At 42.2% G+C, this 20,247-nt stretch overlaps 1 protein-coding gene across 4 annotated transcripts in view; it reads right to left on the bottom strand.

Annotated features, from left to right (window-relative positions):
* The window catches only part of CAMK1D (calcium/calmodulin dependent protein kinase ID), a 497,275-nt gene that overhangs the window by 160,985 nt on the left and 316,043 nt on the right, over window positions 1-20,247 (bottom strand). For all 4 annotated transcript variants that reach the window (XM_017886697.1, XM_017886698.1, XM_017886700.1 and 1 more), the window contains one exon: window positions 3,723-3,797. In XM_017886697.1, coding sequence (XP_017742186.1) covers window positions 3,723-3,797 — 75 coding nt within the window. The remainder of the gene's footprint in view (window positions 1-3,722; window positions 3,798-20,247) is intronic.

The raw sequence follows: 20,247 nt of genomic DNA, 5'->3' as shown, positions 1-20,247 counted from the left end.
ATTACAGGCTTGAGCCACCGCGCCCGGCCTTCAATGAATTTTTTTAGAAGGCACCATTAAAAAAAAAAAAACAGCAAAGCAAGATACAAAATGGAAGAAAATATTCGTATTACGTGTATCTGACAAACTATGGACTACATAAAGAACACTTTCAACCCAATAATGTGATGATAATCCAATAAAGACTGAGCGAAAGATCTGAACAGACACTTTATAAAAGAAGATATACAAGTGGCCAATCAGGGCATAAAAAGATGATCAACATGATTCATCATCGAGAAATGCAAACTAAAACCACCCTGCGATATCACTACACCCCATTAGAATGGCTAAAAGTGAAAATCTCAAGGACTAGCAAGAATGTAGAGCAACAGGAACTGACATATACTGCTGGCCAAAAAAAGAATGCAAGATAGTACAACCACTTTGGAAAACTGTCAGGCAGCTTATTAAAAAGTTGAACACAACATCTACCATATGACGCACTCATTCCACTCCTAGGTCTTTACTCAAACATTCACGCACTTAAAGACCTGTCCACGAATGTCCACAGCAACTTCACTCATTAGAGTTCCCAAACTGGAAACCACCCAAGTGTCGATAAATACAAAAGTTTAAAACGTGTAATATTCATAACAATGGAATACTACTCAGTAATAAAAAGGGATGAACCACTGAGACATGCTACATGGATGAATGTCAAAATAATGATGAATGAAAGAAGCCAGACGCAAAAGAGTATATACTATATAAGTTAATTTATATGATATTTTATAAAATATAAAATAATTTCTAGTAAGTAAAGTACGTCACTGGTTGACTAGGGTCATGAATGAGGAAGAGAAGACTTCAAAGGGGCCCTAGGAGTCTTGAGTGGCATGGAAATTTTCTGTCTTTTCACTGTGGTGGTGGCTTTATGGGTATAATTCTGTCATGTTCATTTGAATTGTCCATTTAAATGGATACAGTAACTTGTACGTAAATGATACCTCCCAAAAGTTGATTTTTATAAAGTAATGAGAACCAATGAAAAAAAGAACACAATTTAACATTTAAAAAATTAGCATATCTAATTTTTTTGTGTAAACAGAGCTTTTGAACTGTTTACTACTGTGCATAGTTTTTTTACTTAGGTAATTCAAACATTCATTGCCTCTAAACTGGATTTTGTGATTAATTTGCCTGACAAATCTCATACAATGTCCCCCAACAGTTAATCCCACCCTAATTCCTCTCTGAATTATTAAAAATTCTTAATGAGTGTGGCCCATGTAAATGGGGTGTTTTGTTTTTTGTTTCGAGACAGAGTCTTGCGCCTTGTCACCCAGGCTGGAGTACAGTGGCACGACCTCAGCTCATTGCAACCTCTACCTTTCGGGCTCAAACGATTTTCCTGCCTCAGTCTCCTGAGTAGCTACGACTACAGGTGCCTGACACCACGCACAGCTAATTTTTATATTTTTAGTAGACATTGGGTTTCACCATGTTGGCCAAGCTGGTCTTGAACTCCTGACTTCAAATGATCTGCCTGCCTCTGCCTCCCAAAGTGCAGGGATTACAGGTGTGAGCCACCATGCTGGGCCAATGAGGTTTTTTTTTGTTTTGTAACACAAAAGAGGGAAGAATTCCTTGACAGAAAAGCTCAGGGAGGGGCAGGGATAGCGGTGTCCTCATATGACTTCCAGGCTTTGTTCTAAGGTTGGTTTTGTTCCAGACATTTTTATGTTTTTATGTCAACCCATATTTACGATAACTTTTGTTGGTAGTATACAACCCCAAGTTGCTTAGAAAGGCAAATTCTAAATCAGCTTGAACGTTACCTCATAAAATTAAAGACCATCTGTAGAGACACAGTGATGAAATGATATAGATATCCATAGAGAAACCACGTGTACTGAAGACCTATTATTGTGAGATTACTTACTACACTTTTCTCCTTCACTACTCACTATAATCCTCTAACGAAAATATTATCCCCATTTTCCCATTATGGAAACTGATACTCAGAGAAGCCCAGTTATTTGCCCCAGTTCACCCAGCTAATAAGAGGCAGAGCCAAGGTGGACACATTTGAGGTGCTTTAACTTATATTTGGTTATAGTTCCATAAACACAAAACTTAAACAAGTAGATCCATATAGCTTTGGATTTGAGTATTAGTAGTTTTTGCATTACCAGTGAAAAAACACACATTTAAATACATAGCTAACATTTTGCGGGGCATTTGGTCGCCACTGAAATCTCATAATCTTCCAATTACGCAATAATATTTGATGAGAAAGTGATGCACCTGCATCTTTATAGAGCAGACTTCGCATAAAGCAAAGTCACAAGAACTTCTAGGGCGTGCTCCCAAATTTGGGGAGAACTAGTGCTCTCTAGGAAAAACCAGAAATACGGCAAATTATAACGCAAAGAGAAGAACAAGGAACTAGAAAAGATGACACTTAGGTAACTCGAGTTAACATGGAACCCAGTAGTCAAAAACTTCTTTGACTTATATCATGGCTGACTATAACGTATAAATCTCTAAAACTGCTAGTCACCACCTAGAACTGCCATTTGACAGACAGCAATCATACATATGCTTCTGGCATAGACAGCTTTAAAATATTTATACAAAAATATCATAACCTACAAAAATATTCTGAAGATCATGAAAGGTTAACTAAATGCACCGATGAACACTTATTTGCATCCTAACATGATCCCAAGTTAATGTGTTGTTTAAACATTCATAAGGAAAATAAGAATCTATGGAAAAGAAATTGTGAGCCTAATCATCAATTCTATACACCCTTGACAATCCCAAGTCTGAAAATCATTAATAAATCATGAAATTAAGTCTATATTCTAATCTTCAACAAAAATCTCCTCAGTCAGTAAACTTAATCATATGATGTTCCAGCATTTATTCATTCAGGTAATGGTTAAAGCATAATATTCTGACACAGTTTCTATCAGTTAAGTCGACTCAATGCAGCCCTGGGATATTCATAGGAACCATATTGCTTAGAGTAAAGCACTTATGCAGGCAGGGAGGCTAATTTCAGCTTAAATTTTTAAAAATACATGTTCAAGTAAAGTCTCTATTCGAGTATCTGGCTTTCTGATTTCTTCCCTCTTTTAGTAATAATCTCCAGTGTTAATGGAATGCAAAAATAACCTAATGAAGGGGATAATGTCATGGTCTGACGCCAATTATACTTCTCTTACGTCTGGCGCAAATTCCCTTTTCAATCACATGTGCTCTTATCTGTCAAAGGAAGAGTACAACGGAAGAAACGGGTATACACAGTTACCATCTGCTTCCCTCCCCCGGCATCCCTGGAAAGGATGACAAGGGTGGGAGTTTCTCCTAGAGACAGGAGCAAAGTGTACCTTACAGTGGGCCCACTGAAGCGTCTTCAGGCAGCCACATTTGGCCCTGACATATTAGAAGGCAATACAAACATCCTGCAGCAGGAACATCACATTCACTGCTGAGGCTCTAGGTTATTAGTCCAGCCCAGCAGCTGCAGGCCGGTTCAAGGGAGGCCTGTAGACTCCTGTGGGCAGCCCACCGTCTTTAGTTGGATACAGGCCTCTCTAGTATCCCACAGGCCTCCCTGCTCCCTACTACCTTACCTGGCCCACTTCAGTCATTTCTTTTCCCACCTGATCCCTTTAGACATTGGAGTTTGCAAATTGGTTCAAAACTCATCAGTCAAACAAGGTACTTACAGTTGCATGACCAAGTACAAGTGATTTGGGCTTTCATAAATGTCTTCCAGGGCAACAATATTTTCATGCTTAATCCTGAAAAAAAAATAGACACACAAAATAGTAAGTACAGTTAGACAGGAAAACGTTTCAAAACAGACAGCACTGTAGCAAAAAGTTACAAAACAGAATCCAAACTCCTGAACAAAAACATTTCAGACTTCAGGATCTTGTCCCCAAACTTTTTCCAGACCCATTTCCTAACAGTCCTTCCCTGATCTCCACTCCTCTTCGTTCCTAAGGCTCAATAGCCTACAGTTTAGCAAGAGTGGATTAACTATTGTCGCTTCACGTGAATCCCAGAAATGGGCCAAACCTGCCCACATCCTATTATCTTGTAGGGCCCAACTCAGAGGGCTGGCCCGCCGCGCAGAATTGTTCCCTCTTGTGTTGTCTCCCAGTGGCCATCACGGACTTGCCTGACCACTTAATTATATGAAAATCTGTCCCCCATGACAGGCATATGTCAGGGAGCAGGGAGACCTGGTAAAACACTGGAGAATATATATGTTCCAGGGAACAGTTTCTCTGGCATGTTCATGGGTCCAGTGTAAGGAAAAAACACCAACCTGACTGCCTCATTGGGGTTCATGTCCCCCCACTCCACCCCACTACCAAATGTCACTTCAGCTTCCCAAGCAAACTAGATCAGTGCTACTCAAAGTGTGGTTCTCAAACAGGCAGCACCAGTATCTCCAAAGAGCTTAGTAGAAATGCAAATTCTTACGCCCTACGACAAGCACAGAGTATACAAGTTGAGGGCAGAGCCCAGAAATCAGTATTGTAATAAGATGCTAAGATATTCTACACGTGCAAACTACAGCTTGAGAAATACCGTATGAGACCAGCACTGCTCAAACTTCAACGTGCAAATCAATCGCCTGGGGATCTGGCTCCACTGCAGGCCCTGAGTCAGCAGGTTTGGTTGGGGCCTTGGAGGCTGCATGTCTAACCAGCTCCCAGGAGATACCGGTGCTGCTGACCTGCAGACCCCACTCTGAACAACTAAGTCCTAACTAAAGAACCAGGGCAGAAGGAAACAGCCAAATTCTAGCCCTTGGCACTATCCATGAAGAGCAGTTTCTGCTCAGAATGTAAGGCTTGATATTATTTAAAGCATTGGACAGAAAAAAAAAAAATGTCATTACTCAAGGAGATAATTAGCTCTTACCATAAGCCTCTCATTGAAATGACTGCTGAACCATTTAAAGACAAGCACATAACATGCAGATTCTTGTGAACCTCTTGAAAGCCAGAACTACATTATTCATTTTGGTTGCTCCTGGTGCCTAGCACAAATCTGCTTAATAAATGCTTGCTGAATGAATGAATGATATTGAAAGGCTGTTGCCACTAAACAGCAAGAAACCTTATTTAGTTAGGAAAAGGGAAACCATTTTCCTAAATGTGTGATGTCTTCCCTGCGAAAAGAAGTTTATAAGGTGGAAAACAAACAAGAATATTATCTTCCTTTTGAGATGAAAGAGAACAAGATAATTAACAAAGACTGCTAAGGCCTTCCTTTGAATTCTATAGCTCATAGTAGTTAATGCAGTTGTTTTGTAGGAACTAAAACAATAGATTATACTAAATTCACATTCCACCTGATTCCAAAGAATAGAGTCTAATTATTTGTCAGCCATAGTTTCTACACGGCCTGAGCAAGATACTATCAGCCATATAGCATATGAGCCAAATAAACTATGCCACCAAGGAAACCAAGAGAGCTTAACTTGAGACTACCAAGATGCTACAAATCATGGCATTATCACTATTGGATATACCTAAAAGAATATGCCCACAAAAAGTAGGCATTATGTAGATTTTCCCTTTTTGGAAAAATTGTTGTAATTTGCCATTGGAATCAATCACATGGTCATAAACATTTTCTTTTAGTCCAGCTCATTTGAGAGTTAATGAAGAGCCTAGATTTCTGGAGAAATAGGAGGAATGGGATTATATGAAGAGTGGCCAGAGAAAATGCCTGGCACACGGTTACATCTGAATTGTAGCAACATGGTAAATACTTTTGCAGTTTAAGTACATCCCCAGTACTGCATGGTTGTTTATCTGAAATTCAGAGGTAACTGGGCAAGCTGCATTGTCACGTGCTATATCCAATCACTCTGCTTACATCACTCAATCTCTAAATTGGGTTTAGAGATTGGCACCTGCAGCCCTAGCCTGCCTTGGAGGTTGAGTCAAGAAGGCTGTCTGAGCCCCAGAGTTCAGTCATTCATTCAGATTCAACAATAATGCAAAGAATCAAGTCTGTACAAAGCACTTGCCTAGCCAACGTGGCGGACCCCAATAAATTAGGACTACAGTCCCCTCCTTTGATATATGGGATAGAGAATTAAAGCCTATTTAACCTGCTATGTCTTACATGAGTGCTGACTAGAAATTGCTTTTAATTCATTGCAGCGTTCCAAAGAAGTATTGCACACAGCAGGGACAATCAAAATAGCAGTTTCACAGAGGCTGGAAAGACACTTTATTAATATCGCTCCATCATCCAATCAAACAATTGTCATTTGCTACGTTTCTGCTATGTGTCTGGAAGAAAAGAAAAATAAAAAAGTTTTGCTATCAAAAAGCTTATCATCTAGGCAGAGAAACGAAATTAGAAAAGAATCAAATGCTAAAATCTGTAGAATTGCCTTTAAGTTCAGAGAAAGCAAAGCCCTGAATGGGTCAGAATTATGAAGAAGGCCTCAAGAAGATGATGGGAGTTGAGCTGGAATGAGTCATGTTTGAATAAGCATACTTGAGAAATTTCAAATAAATCCAAAAATGGCCTCTTAATGTCTCTTAAGAAAAGTGGTTTAATTAACTTGGAGCTGTTCAAACATGGTTAAAAAAAATTATTCTGGCCTCCCACATCTGTTCTCAGGTACTTTATTCCACCCTCACATTCCTTACAATATGCAAAGCTGAACGTAAAGTTTTAACATTATTTCAGTGCATGAGTTATTTTCAAAAAATGCCATATGACTATCCATGCATTGAGGACTAGGGCACAAGCACCAACCGAGGGCCTATTCCATGCAAAGGCGCACTTCATGCTCAATTCCCTCTTTTCATCATTCATTCAATAAATATCTGTTGGGCGCCTGCCATGTACCAGGCACAGTCCTAGGTACTCTGAATTTGGTAGAGAGCAAGACACAAGAAAGGCAGTCTCAGTCCTCCTGGTCCTCATGCAGAGGCTGGAGCTAGAACACTTCTCAGGCAGTCTGTCTCACGTTTACCAGAGATCAGCTTCCTGGTCATTAGTAATGACTCCTAGGACCAACAGAGAACTAGCTTCCACCTTCTTCCTGCACAGATTTGAGGGACATAATGCCTCTGCTTAGTCTTCTCATCGCTGACCAATCTTCCTACAATATGGTTTATATTCTTCTCATTACTCTATCGTCACTCATTTGTCCAGGCTCTAGCATTCAGATCTGGAAATACTGATCCCAGGATAAAATACACTATCATGAATCTGGTATTAAATAGTAAAGTAGAGGTTGGGCACGGTGGCTCACGCCTGTAATCCCAGCACTCTGGGAGGCCAAGGTGGGCAGGTCACTTGATGGCAGGAGTCCAAGATCAGCCTGGTCAACACGGTGAAACCCCATCCCTACTAAAAATACAAAAATTAGCTGGGCATGGCAGCACGTGCCTGTAATCCCAGCTACTTTGAGGCTGAGGCAGGACAATCGTTTGAACCCGGGAGGCGGAGGTTGCAGTGAGCCGAGATCGTGCCATTGCACTCCAGCCTGGGCAACGGGAGCAAAACTGTCTCAAAAAAAAAAAAAAAAGGAAAGTAGAACTAGTAACCATCACGAGCTGGATATTACACTTCTACCAATAAAACCTAACAAGTTCATTGTTGTAGTTTTGAACCACTGCATAACCACTGGCACACAGAGAATATAAACTCCAGGTAGGTAGGGACTTTTGACTGTTTCACTACTGTCACCCCAGTGCCAAACAAAGAGCATGGCACATAGTTAATTACTGAACATCCAGTTTAGGGCCAATTAAATCACCAGATCATTTTAATTTGAACTTCTAGCAAACACAATCTCCTTTCCTACTCGGGTTGATATTGTGAGAGCTTAATGTCTTCACCTTTAGCTTCATTAAATCCAATCATTCTGGATTCCATGCAGCATTTCAGATGATCAGCAGCGTTCTGAATGCTGATTGACTCATCTATTGCTCTTATTATCCCTCCCAACTTCGGGCCATCTGTGTATTTGGTACATATCCATCCCATGTGCCTTCATTCAAATTCCTAATTAAAATTTTAAATGGAAGGTTACATGTCAGAGCTCCATGGTATTCCACCAGAGACCCCCATCAAGACAACCATGACATTAATCAGCTGGCTTCGATTGCTGTCTAGCTGCAAACCTAGCAGTACTATCATCTAGCCTGTGTTTTACCATCCCATCCGTAAGGAGACAATTAGATGCTTTGCAGAAGTAGAATTCCTCAGCTCTACACATCACATAATACTATTTAAAAGGGAAATGGGATGTTTGGGAAGATTTGTTCTTAGTAAACCCATGTTAGCTCCTAGCAACCACTACAGTCTTTACTAAATGATCACAAACCATCTGCTTAATTTTCTGTTCCAGAATTTTGCTGTGCATTGAAGTCAAGCTTTCCAGTCTATAGATCTCATCTTCTACGCTTTGTATGTTTGGGAATTTTGACAACCTCTCTTACGTTGTTTTCTTCAACATTTCAGCTGTGACTTTTCTGTGATAAGTGCAACTTCCTCAGTCCCCTGGGATGTCACAAATCTAAACCTAGTGATGAGCTAGTTTTATAACTTTTGTTAGGCCTGGCTGACATTGCTGTTGTATTATACCATTTATTGTTAACTATGTGTTAAGACTGTGTTAAGTATTTTTAATTATTTCATTTACTATTAACAACAAGTCTATGAAGTAGGTATTATTTTCTCAATTTTTAAAAGAGGAGAAAATGAGGAAGGAGACTAAGATCCCACGAGGCTAAGTAAGTATTCCAAGATCACAGAACTCACAATTGTCATTGCTGAGATTCAATCTAAGTCTATTCTCACTCCCAAGCCCATGTTAAAGCAATTATGCTATAACTTAACTAAGTTATGAGAATATCCAAGAGCTCATATTGTTATTTCTATAAAATTATAACATCTAAAGTCAAAGTATTAATATGCCATCATTAACAATATAATATCCACTTCTGTGGGTGCAGAGATTTCCTGAATTATCTTGAATCCAGTGGATGTGCTCAAGATACTCGGTTGTAAACATCCTAACAGATGAAATTCTAGTAGGTCAAACTGAATCAGAAAAAGAGATGTTGAAAAGCAGAAGGAATAGGGAGAAGTCCAGAGTAATTAGAAAGAGCCTCTCCTTAGCCCGTATCTGCTAGTGTCATCAAAAAAGAGAATCAAGTGAACAGAGAAAAAAGGCAGAGATGTCAGTTACAGGCAAATCGCAAATGGAGATTCTGTCAACTTGCACAGTTAAATCCCAGAGGTCAACACTCTTTCCAAAGTATGGCCAAGAGGATCTTCATCCATAAGGGATGTTGACTCTGAAACAGCAAAATGTCCTGAAATGTGCATAATTCAAAGCCATCATAATGTCACTGAAAACAACTTCAGGTGATAAAAAGAACCTCAACTTAATTTTCATCACTTATCATCTACCAGGCCCAAAGTAAGCATGAGCTGACACATCGATATACAGAGAGAAAATGGTTTATATGGTAACCTACATGAAAACCTCCATAATCTCCAATAATGCACAGAAATGGATAGAGGGAAGTGGGTCCAGGCAGAGAGAGTCAAGTTGAATGGGAAACAGCACATGGGCATTGAAGCAGACTTCTGCCCATACAGTAACTGACAGCCAAGCAAGAAAACTCCAGAAAAAGCCAAGAAAACATTTTAAAATTAATTCATGGAGATCGAGACCATCCTGGCTAACACCGTGAAACCTCGTCTCTACTAAAAAATACAAAAACTAGCCGGGCGAGGTGGCGGGCGCCTGTAGTCCCAACTACTCGGGAGGCTGAGGCAGGAGAATGGCATAATCCTGGTTGGCAGAGCTTGGCAGTGAGCTGAGATGGGCCACTTGCCACTCCGCCCAGGCCGACAGGAGCGAGACTCTGTCTCAAAAAAAAAAAAAAAAAAAAAAAAAAAAAAAAAAAAAAAAAAATTAATTCATGCGTAAAAATAATGATACCAAATGTACAGGACCCTGTTACAAAGCCCCCAAGCTTTGTAAGGGAACATCAGGACCCAAAGGGTCAGCCTGCTACTGACTACATGTGCTTCTGTGGAGTGAGAGTAACATCTTCCCCTCCACCCTCATGTTCCCCAGTTCAAGGATCTACAATTTTAACTCCATGGCAAATGTGGAAAATTAAAAAAAAAAGAAAAAGAAAAAGAAAAGCACAAAAGAGGAGAGGAGAAAAAAAGTTCAGCATTTCTCACTTTTTCCATCCCATCATTTTACTGAGCTCCAGGGCATCCATGGCAGCGATTATGAGGTATTCAGAGGAAGGAAAAGATCACAAAATCCCTTTCCTTGGTATTGCTATTCTCTAGTAATGGGCATTGACCCACCTACATTATGGACACCAGATGAAGACAAGGGATGGAAGAAAATATAATCGGAAGGGACAGACAAGAGTGAAACTGATTATAAGACAGGATGAGGTGGGGATAGCGAGGCATCGATTGCCCTGCAATGTGCAAGGAGGAATTTACCTCAACGTGCCGCAATCAGCTTCCGGTCCGTTTTTCAGGCACTTCCGGGTTCGCAGTCTAGTCTGTGAAAGACCTCTCTCCACAGGCAAACGCCATAGAGGACCACGCTTTCACCACCCACCACTGTCACTCTAAGCAGCCCAGAAAGTTGAAATTTTATTCACACAAAAAGAGAGGCTGTGGTTCCCTGGCATGGAATTGCCTCAAAAGTATCTGAAGGATATTGTGGGGTCTTGGCAAACACTCCTGTTTGTCTAAGTAAACACTTATGTTTTTTTGAAATTGAAAAAAAATCATTTCCTCCTTACTAGGGTCAAATTCTTGTTTTCTCACATTATAAGCAGTGTGGGAAATAATGCTGAGAAAACTGGGATATTGTCAGTCACAAGAACAGTGACAGCACTGAAATGTTGGCCAGATGGTATTAAAAGTAATACCTTTCATTTTAATAAACATGTACATTCACAGGTGTTATTCCATTCTGCAACAGCCTTATAAAGTAGGCATTATTATTCCTATCTCACAGACGATCATTCACAATTTATAACCACTTAATTGTTCTCCTCAACTCCCTCTGGTCTCAGTCTCTTCCTATCCATTTCCCATGCTGTCTCCTGAGTGATCTCTCCAAAATATAGAGCTGATAAAACTTCTTAGCTTGAAATCCACCTGCTCCCTGTAGTACAGGAGAAAATTCGAACAACGGCATGGCTTATAAGTCACTTGTTACTTGTGAAATGGGAAAAATTCCCCTATCCCACTCGCAGGGCGTGCGACGGGGGAGTGGCTCCCTTCCTCAGTGCCAGCTGTGGATACCCCTAGGGGAGCATGCAGATGGGCAGGTTGTGGGTCTCCGACCCCATAGCAGAATCCAGGGGTGAATGCTTACCGCTCCACAAGCCCCCATGGGCGTGTGTTACAGGGTGCTCTTTTAGTTTTGTCATCTGTAAGCGGCTTGTGTTAATCAGCTCTATTAGACCCTCTGCCTTATCACAAGGACAGAGGGCTTTCTGTATCCTGGGGTTCCTGCCTTGGTGTACTGGAAAAACCAGATCACACGTAGGCTTGGAGAATGAGTGCAAAGTTTTTTATGGAGTGGTAGCTCTCGGTGAGGTGGATGGGGAGGGCAGAAGGGGGATGGAGTGGGAAGGTGGTTTTCTTCTGTAGTCATGCTGCCCAGCAGCTGGGCTCTCCTCTGACTGCCCTAGCCAAACTCCGTATCATTCTGCCGGTCGATGGCCTGATGGCATCTTCTGGTGCCTGTGTGTCTGCTGGTGCATTGCTCTCGATGTCCAGCCACTTGTGTGCATGCCCACTAGAGTCTTCAGAGTTTTTATAGCCACAGGATGGGGACATGGTGGGCCAGGGTAGTCTTGGGGAATGCAACATTTGGGCGCAAAAACAGAAATACCTGTCCTCACCTAGTTCCATGGACACAGACCTGGGGATGGAGCCGTAGGCACGGACCATGCCCTTCCCTCCCCAGCACTTCCCTCTCCCCATCCCCTATCATTTGGTCTTTACTTGCTCATTCCACATCATCTTCCACCCCTGCCCCACACCAACATTTTACTGAACCTAGGCAGCTCTCGCACACCCCGCCCTCCCCAACTATGCACACCTTCTTCTGAGTGTGCTCATCACTCTCTCATCTTCTTATGAAAATATTCATCCTTTAAGACTCAGTTCTCTATCACCTCCACTGAGAACCCTTTGCTGTTTCTCACAGCTCGCAGCACCCATCACCTTTCCTCTGGGCCACCCCAGTTCTTTGTTTTTTTTTTTTTGAGACAGAGTCTCGTTCTGTCACCCAGGTTTTGTATTTTTGGTAGAGATGGGGTTTCACCATGTTGGCCAGGATGGTCTCAATCTCTTGACCTCGTGATCAGCCTGCCTCAGCCTCCCAAAGTGCCAGGATTATAGGCATAAGCCACTGTGCCTGGCCAGAAAGGTGCTTTTAAAAAGTTCTTGATGAAAATCATTAACAAAGTTCACCAAGTTTACCAAAATATATCCACAAAGGTGCACACAGAAAGAAATGCATACTGATAAGTGGAATTGCACAAGCAATCAAGAGATTAGCTTGCATCTTAGCTCTGATACATCTAACTACAAGACTTTGAACAAGTCGTTAAATACTTTCTGATTTGACTTCCTCATTTGTTAAATGAACATCAAAATATGTCATCTTGTTATTTTTCTATCCATATGTATATACATGTGTTTATATAAAAATATGTTATATATACACACACACATATGTAACATATTACTCAGTAGTTAGAGATCTTGTGTTATAGACGATAGGCCGCTTCAGGAAATGAGCAGAATTCAAAATTCTAAGCTTCAGATCACCTCTCTTTGCTGCCAGAAGATGGAGCTATACTCAATGGGCAACTAAGGAGCCAAGACTATGATACCTAAATCAACTAAGCTCTTAAGTCTGTAAGCTAGCTTTGTTGTTATTTTTTAAAGATTAAGTACTACATGTTGATACTCGCTGTGAAGTGAATTTTTCCTTGAATCCTTATAAACAAACAAAAGACAATAAAAACCCTTGTGCACAAATGGCAGTTTTCTCTTTGAGAGGGTCTCTCTGTCACCCAGGCTGGAGGGCAGTGGTGTGGTTTCAGTTCACTGCAAACCTCGGCCTCCTGGGCTCAAGTGATCCTCCCACCTCAGTCTCCCAAGTAGCTGGGACCACAGGCATTTGCCACCACACCCAGCTAACTTCAGTATCTTTTTGCAGAGACGGGACTTCACCACCTTACCCAGGCTGGTCCTGAGGTATTTTCTTAAGAGCACCCCAGGCCTCCTTAGTACAATACAGGTACCCGGTCTGGGGGAATAGCCAGCACTCATATGTGTAGGGATGCAGAGCTAGAGCTTGTAATGGTCCCACAGGAGGGGCATCAACAAGCTGGTTCTGTCTCTGACCCTATGACCACGTTCTGGCCACACCACCTTCCTGGGTCTCAGTTTCCTTGTCTAGAAATTAACCAGTCAGACCGGAAAGTCTCCAAGGTCTTTTCCAACTCTAACAATCAATGAATCTAAACTTATAATGAGGCAACGTGCATTAAGGTATATATGACAACCATCAAGTTTGATTCTAAGCCCATATTCAGTGTTGTCTGGAATAGTCCTTGCTACACAGAACCTGGTGACAACTTGTGCGTCAATAGGTTCTTCATCTGCACAGACAAGTTTGTCAGCTGGACACAGAACAGAATTGCTTGAGACATGAAGTTGTTTACACAGAAAAGACCTGCTTTTCCTTTTCCCACATCAGTATCCACAATGCCTGGACCAATACAGAAATGCCCAAGTGATTTATTTGTTCTTGTCTAGAATGGTTCTAGAGGTCCAGCTGAGGCTTGGTGGTCTTTAGACCAAAGGAGAGATAAGTTAGGTCCAATTCAGTGTGGAAAATCCAGTGCTTGGCACTTACCAATACTCAAGGAATGTTCATGAAAGAAAGAAAAAAAGAATGAATGAATGAATGACCAAACGAACAATTAATTCTCGCCTTCCAAAAGTCATACAGACTACAGACATTCCAAAGCTACATACTAGAAGGGAAAAAGGTTCTAAGATTCGACTGTATATTTCTTTCCTATTTCTGTTACCATCCATGAAAAGTTACCAGTGAATGGGTGATACAGTTTGAATATTTGTTCTTGCCCAGATCTCATCTTAAATTTTAATCCACAATACTTGAAGGTGGGGTCTGGAGGGCAGTGTTCAAGTCATGGGGGTGGATCCTTCATGACTTGGTGCTCTTTGAGACAGTGGCTTCTTGTGTGGCACCTCCCCCTCCCACTCTCTCACGTTCCTGCTTTCGCCGTGTGACATGCCTGCTCCCCCTTTGCCTTCCACCATGAGTGTAAGTTTCCTGAGGTCTCCCTAAAAGCCGAGCAGATGCAGGTTCTGCAGTCTGTACGTATAGGAAACATGGTGCTTCCTGTACAGACTGCAGAACCATGAGCCAATTAAACCTCTTTTCTTACAAATTACCCAGTCTCAGTTATTTCTTTTTTCTTTTTTCTTTTTTTTTGAGACAGAGTCTTGCTCTGTAGCGCAGGCTGGAGTACAGTGGTGCGATCTCGGCTTACTGCAATCTCCGCCTCCTGGGTTCCCGCCATTCTCCTGCCTCAGCCTCCCAAGTAGCTGGGACTATAGGCGCCCACCACCACACCCGGCTAATTTTTTGTATTTTTGGTAGAGACGTGGTTTCACCGCGTTAGCCAGGATGGTCTCGATCTCCTGACCTCATGATCCGCCCACCTCGGCCTCCCAAAGTGCTGGGATTAAAGGTGTGAGCCACCACACCCAGCCAGGTATTTCTTTATAAAAATGCAAGAATAGCCTGATTCAGTGGGTCTCAGGCTCGGATACATGCTAGAATTGTTTGAGGAGTTCCAAATATACTAATAACTGGACCACTTCTGGAGATTATGATTTAACTGGCCTGCGGTGTGGCCTAAGCATAACAATAGTATCTACAGTGATTCAAATGTGCAGCCAAGTTTGAGAACCACTGGTAAATCATTTATTACTAAATGACGGAGAATCTTAGGTCATGGGAAAGGATTCAACTTTAGATACTTCAGAGTTGGTAATTTCATGGCTTCCATGCCCATTTTAAATTTATCTAGATTGAATACATTTATTTGATAATAAGTCTGATTTTTAAAGGTACAATCCAGGGTGTCCTAAGGATAAAGATTTAAGGCTACATGGTCAACCCATTACTCCTCTCAGGATAAGACTATGAAAAAATAACATTTCTTAGCAAGTATCATAGTATTAGCAACTAATATTTCTTAGCAAGCAGTATTAGTAGTATTTCTTCCACTATTTCTTAGTAAGGCTTTGAAACACTAACACATTTAAAGGAATATTGTCATTTCCTTCTTTTAACCTTTTGGTAACTTTTTGTCGAAGGGTAATATATATTTCTGTGGACATTTTAAACATGAGAATAAGCACCAAGAGTCTTGGAACACATTAAGGTGCTTACCCGCCTTGGAACAGAGATTAACTCTCGTAGCTTGGATTTCCTAGCTTCGCTGATGTGAGAACACACACACCCAAAATCACCTTAGAAAGGGAAATCTCAGAAAGCTTGTTTCAGATTCACTGTGGATGCTTACAATGTGAATTCAGAAGCTATTCCTGTATGAAATACTGTTAATGACACAGAACTGCTGGGGTGTATCCTGCAGCTTCCTCACATACTCTGTACCCCAGACTGAAGATGCTGGGCTTGAATTCAGGAAGCATCTTCGAGGCTTCTAGCTGTGAACACTTGCATTGATATGAGGATAAGTCAGTGGAAGGGAACCAAAATAATGCACTGGAATCTAGGGGAAAAGTATCGTTTCTTTTTTCTTTCCTACCACTAATGTCCTGTGCTTTTTCTCTGTGCTGATACCCACATGGAAGGGTCCATATTTCACAACTCAAACCCATGACTATGCCAAGCCAACAGGTGCCCTGAATAGCACCTACTGAAATTGGAGGACCCAGGGCTGCTCTTTTATTCAAACTAGATAATGAAGCATCAGGAACACAGGCCAAAATGGTTCTGGGCATCGCACTAAAGCTACTGGGGTATGGCAACACTTACTTAGAAAGTGGGAAGCCAATTGTAAAAGAAAAAGATGAAATGAAAATAGTAAGATGAAAAAGAGAGAGGGAAGTCTGTTTTGAATAACCATCTAATATCAGTTCACTGTCAGACTTAGGGGGATTGAACTTACACTGTAAAATGTTCCTCATCATTCTAGGAAAGTGCCCACATTCAGAGATGATGGTGCAGAATTGAGTGTTCTTTAATGTTTGCACATCAGTAATTAACACTGTCACACGGTTGGCTCAGATCACACTCAGACTTCAGATAACCAGGCACATTCCAATGGAAGAAAACATCTTTCAAGCACTCATATGTTGAGAATGAATAAGGGTGTTTGTGGTTCATTGTATGCATGCTTTTAAATATAGTATCTTATCTTCTGATCATCTCTATCAGTGTGCATAGTAAGGACAACTCTGTGCTTTGGTTTGAGTATTTGTTTCTGCCAACACTCACATTGAAATGCAATCCCTAATGTGGCAGTATCGGGAGGTGGGGCCTTTTAGAGGTAACTGAATCGTGAGGGTTCTGCCCTTATGAATAGATTAACCCATTTGTGGATTAATGGGTCATCACAGGAGTGGGCTGGTGGTTTTTTAAGAGGAAGGGAGACCTAAGCTAGCATATGAGCACACTCAGCTCCCCAGCCATGTGATGACCCACAATGCCTCAGGACTCTGCAGAAAGAGTCCCCCACAGCAAGAAGGTTCTCACTAGATGCAGCCCCTCCACCTTGGACTTCCCAGCCTCCATAGCTGTAAGAAATAAAGAAAAGGTTCTTTATAAATTACCCAGTTTCAGCTATTTTGTTACAAGTTATGGAAAACGAATTAAGACACTGTATTCTTTCTTAAGAAAGAATGAATTTCTTCATAACTGAGATTAGAGTCGCAGTTAGAAAGAGCAGCATGTTTTGCTTTGTTGATTTTTTTTTAAACGAGGGGTATGTAATACATATCCACCTCTCCAAATTGCAGTTTTATGATAGATCAGTGTTAAATGCCGAGGTGGTCTGAGCTTAAACTTTTATTATATCCTGCTAATAAAAGATTATGATCAAGGATGTCAACTCAAGAAACTTCCCAGTGTGACCTCCAGGGCTATTTGCAAATTCCCAGGAATGACATTACAAATAGGTTGTGGCTAATAAAGTTTTCTATCCCAGAGTTTAAAGGGAATTTACGAAAGCAATTGTGTCAAGAAGGATGAGGGGCCAGAAGAAATCCAGCCACATGGAATGTCCCTGACCATGACCCAAGGATAGCCGGGGAGACAGAGTGTGGCCATTGCTGCTCTCCTGCGTTCAGCAGCACAGCCAATGTGCCCAGGTGGTGGCCGCAGTCTGTAAGCCAAAGAGCAGGGAGGGCTGGGCCAGGCTGAGATCACACTGGGGCCACTGGGTATCTTGTAGGCAGTGCCAGGCATAAAGATATTTTCCTCCAAGCATCAGATCATATTAGTCCCGTGGCTGGATTCCATTAAGGTCACTTCTGACCAGTGCTTTTTCAGTCTGGTTCACCCCAACTCCTCCAGATTCTCAACCACTACTCGGAAAATGTAATGAAATACAACCTGCCCAGGCCCCACTGCGATCAATACCCAACACGAACAGCAACATGTTAACGTGTGTTCTCACTGACACAATTTAGAATAAATGTTATAAAATTAAAATTATAAATTCATGCTAGAATTCTTACCGTGTATGTACTGGGTTCTACCTAAGAATTTATTTTTAAAGAAGACTCTACCACTAAAAGTGAAGAAAAGTAAACAAACAAACAAAAAAAAATAGAATAAAGGCGGGGGCAAGAGAGTGGAGGGAACCAGTGTAATCAACAATTCAAAAGTGAAATTAAAAGCTTTCTTCCCCACTCCAACTAGTGAAGATTATTACTGACAGATTTTCAAATACAAAGGGAAGATCTTCCCTCAAAACTGATTTCCAAAATGGTAATGAGCTCCTTTGTCCTAAATCTTTGGCCTCTTTACAGTTTCTTTAAAAACAGAAACGAAGTTGTCTAGGCAGTATGGCTCACACCTGTAATCCCAGCACTTTGCAAGGCCAAGGCGGGAGGATCACTTGAACCCAGGAGTTTCAGACCAGCCTGGACAACATGGTGAAATCCTCTCTCTCCAAAAAAAAAAATAAATAAATAAATACAAAAATCAGCTGGGCGTGGTGGCACATGCCTGTGGTCCCAGCTACCCAGGAGGCTAAAGTGGGAGGATCGCCTGAGACTGGGAAGTTGAGGCTGCAATGAACCATGACTGCACCACTGCACTCCAGCCTGGGTGACAGAGCGAGACCCCATTTCAAAAACATAAATAAAATAAAAGCTGTGTTAAAATCAGGAAGAAGCCAACAGTGTGCCAATGGTGGAGATGTGTGCATACACAAATCTGTCTGTACGTAGGCATCAATGTCTGGCCGCCCTCCTTAAGCCCAGTTTAAAGTCCCACAGTTGCTGGACCCACAGCGTTCAAGTTGCTATTTCATCACAGGTGGGGCTCGGGGGGCACAGCCAGCACTGTTTAACTTACTAGGCAGGCAGAGAACCTGGCAGGATGATTTATCTCAGGGGGAGGATGCTGAGAACAGTGGAGGGGTAAAGAAATAGTGGGAGGAAGGTGGAGGTGGGAGCAAACTGTGGTGCCTCCTAAAAAGCCAGTGAAAGCCTGTGTCCAGATTCATTCCCAGTCTCATGAAGCCCCGTGGGGATGTGTGATGGTTAATCCAGGGAGCCTTAGGGGAAGCAAACTCGAATCTGGGGAAGGAAGACTGGCAGGTGTAGAACCCTACAGTAAGGGTGTGGGGCGAGATGAACCCCTGATGGGTTTTTTTCTCCCATGCATCCTTTTCCCTCTCTTTTAATCCTTATCGGGTGAGGGATGATGCTGCTGGTGAACTAAGTGTCTGCAGAGCTAATGTTTTTGATAACAAATAAACACATCGAAGCTCTGCTTAATACAACAGCCGCTCGGACATCACAAGAGAACACGGCACAAGGAGGCTCCAGCTGCACTGCAGATTGGGGCGAGTGGAGTGGGCAGGGGAGGGGCAGGGAGGGCACAGTCTGTTATGATCCCTGCTGCCCTTTCGCCATGTCCACTGCACGTGAGAGCCCCTTGAGTGGCATCGCGGCACGTTGTGTGCAGACAGCTCACAGAAAACCCACAAAACTAGGCTTCATAAAACAGAGAGGGGACCCAGGAGTGCCAGGCATGAGGCTAGGCAGCAGGGCCCTGAAGATAGATAAAACACAGTCCCTGAAACCAGGTGGCTCCCAGGCCAGTGTGAGAAGACAGAGGTGTACGTAAACATCATGACACGGCACGACCAATGTCCTGCCAGAGAGCCAGACACAGGGCTATGCGGGCACAGCTCTGTCCTGGCATCTGGCCCTGCCCTGGGTGCGCTGGTGGAGCTGTACCCCAGGATCAGTCTACACTCTGGTCTGGGCCGGTGAGCCCTGCACAGGAAGGCAAACGAACAGAGCGCATCAGAGAGAGGGAACCGCATCAGCTAGGGCAGAGAAGCATGAGAGTGCTGCAGCCAAACGGAACACTCAGGTGGACGGCAGCCCTCCAAGGGTAGAGGAGGGGAGGGAGTACTGTGAGGGGCTTCGTCACCAAGGCCACCTGTGCGGGTTTTATGCTAAAGGAACTAAAAAGTAATATGCCAAGTGTAAAACTTCAGCTACAGAAAAACTAAAGGTGGTATTTTGTCTTGCAGGGATGCTGAAGTTGAACACTATGAAATTGTTCCTGGGAAACTCTGCTTGGAGCCCTGACCCTCTTGCTCCCACTCATGGGGTCACTTGAGACTTGGAACTTCACTTTACTCCACTTTTAATTTCCCAAGTGACAAGTTTACATACACTTTTCTCTTTCATCATGAACAAGTGGAGAAAGTCTATTTGACCAGAGTGTAAATGCCAAGATTTCCTTGGAGAAAGAGTTGCAGTTAGGAGCTCTTCAGAGGTAATGATGGCAAAATGCATCCTGCAAAATGTCAACTTCATTACTCTTTTCACCAACATTTTTTTTTTGTTTCTAAAGAAAAGGGAGACTGTCAGAGAAAA

The sequence above is a fragment of the Rhinopithecus bieti genome, unplaced genomic scaffold (genome assembly GCF_001698545.2).
Source record: "Rhinopithecus bieti isolate Rb0 unplaced genomic scaffold, ASM169854v2 scaffold_13900, whole genome shotgun sequence".
Lineage (NCBI taxonomy): Eukaryota > Metazoa > Chordata > Mammalia > Primates > Cercopithecidae > Rhinopithecus > Rhinopithecus bieti.
This window is presented reverse-complemented; position numbering and strand designations above follow the sequence as displayed.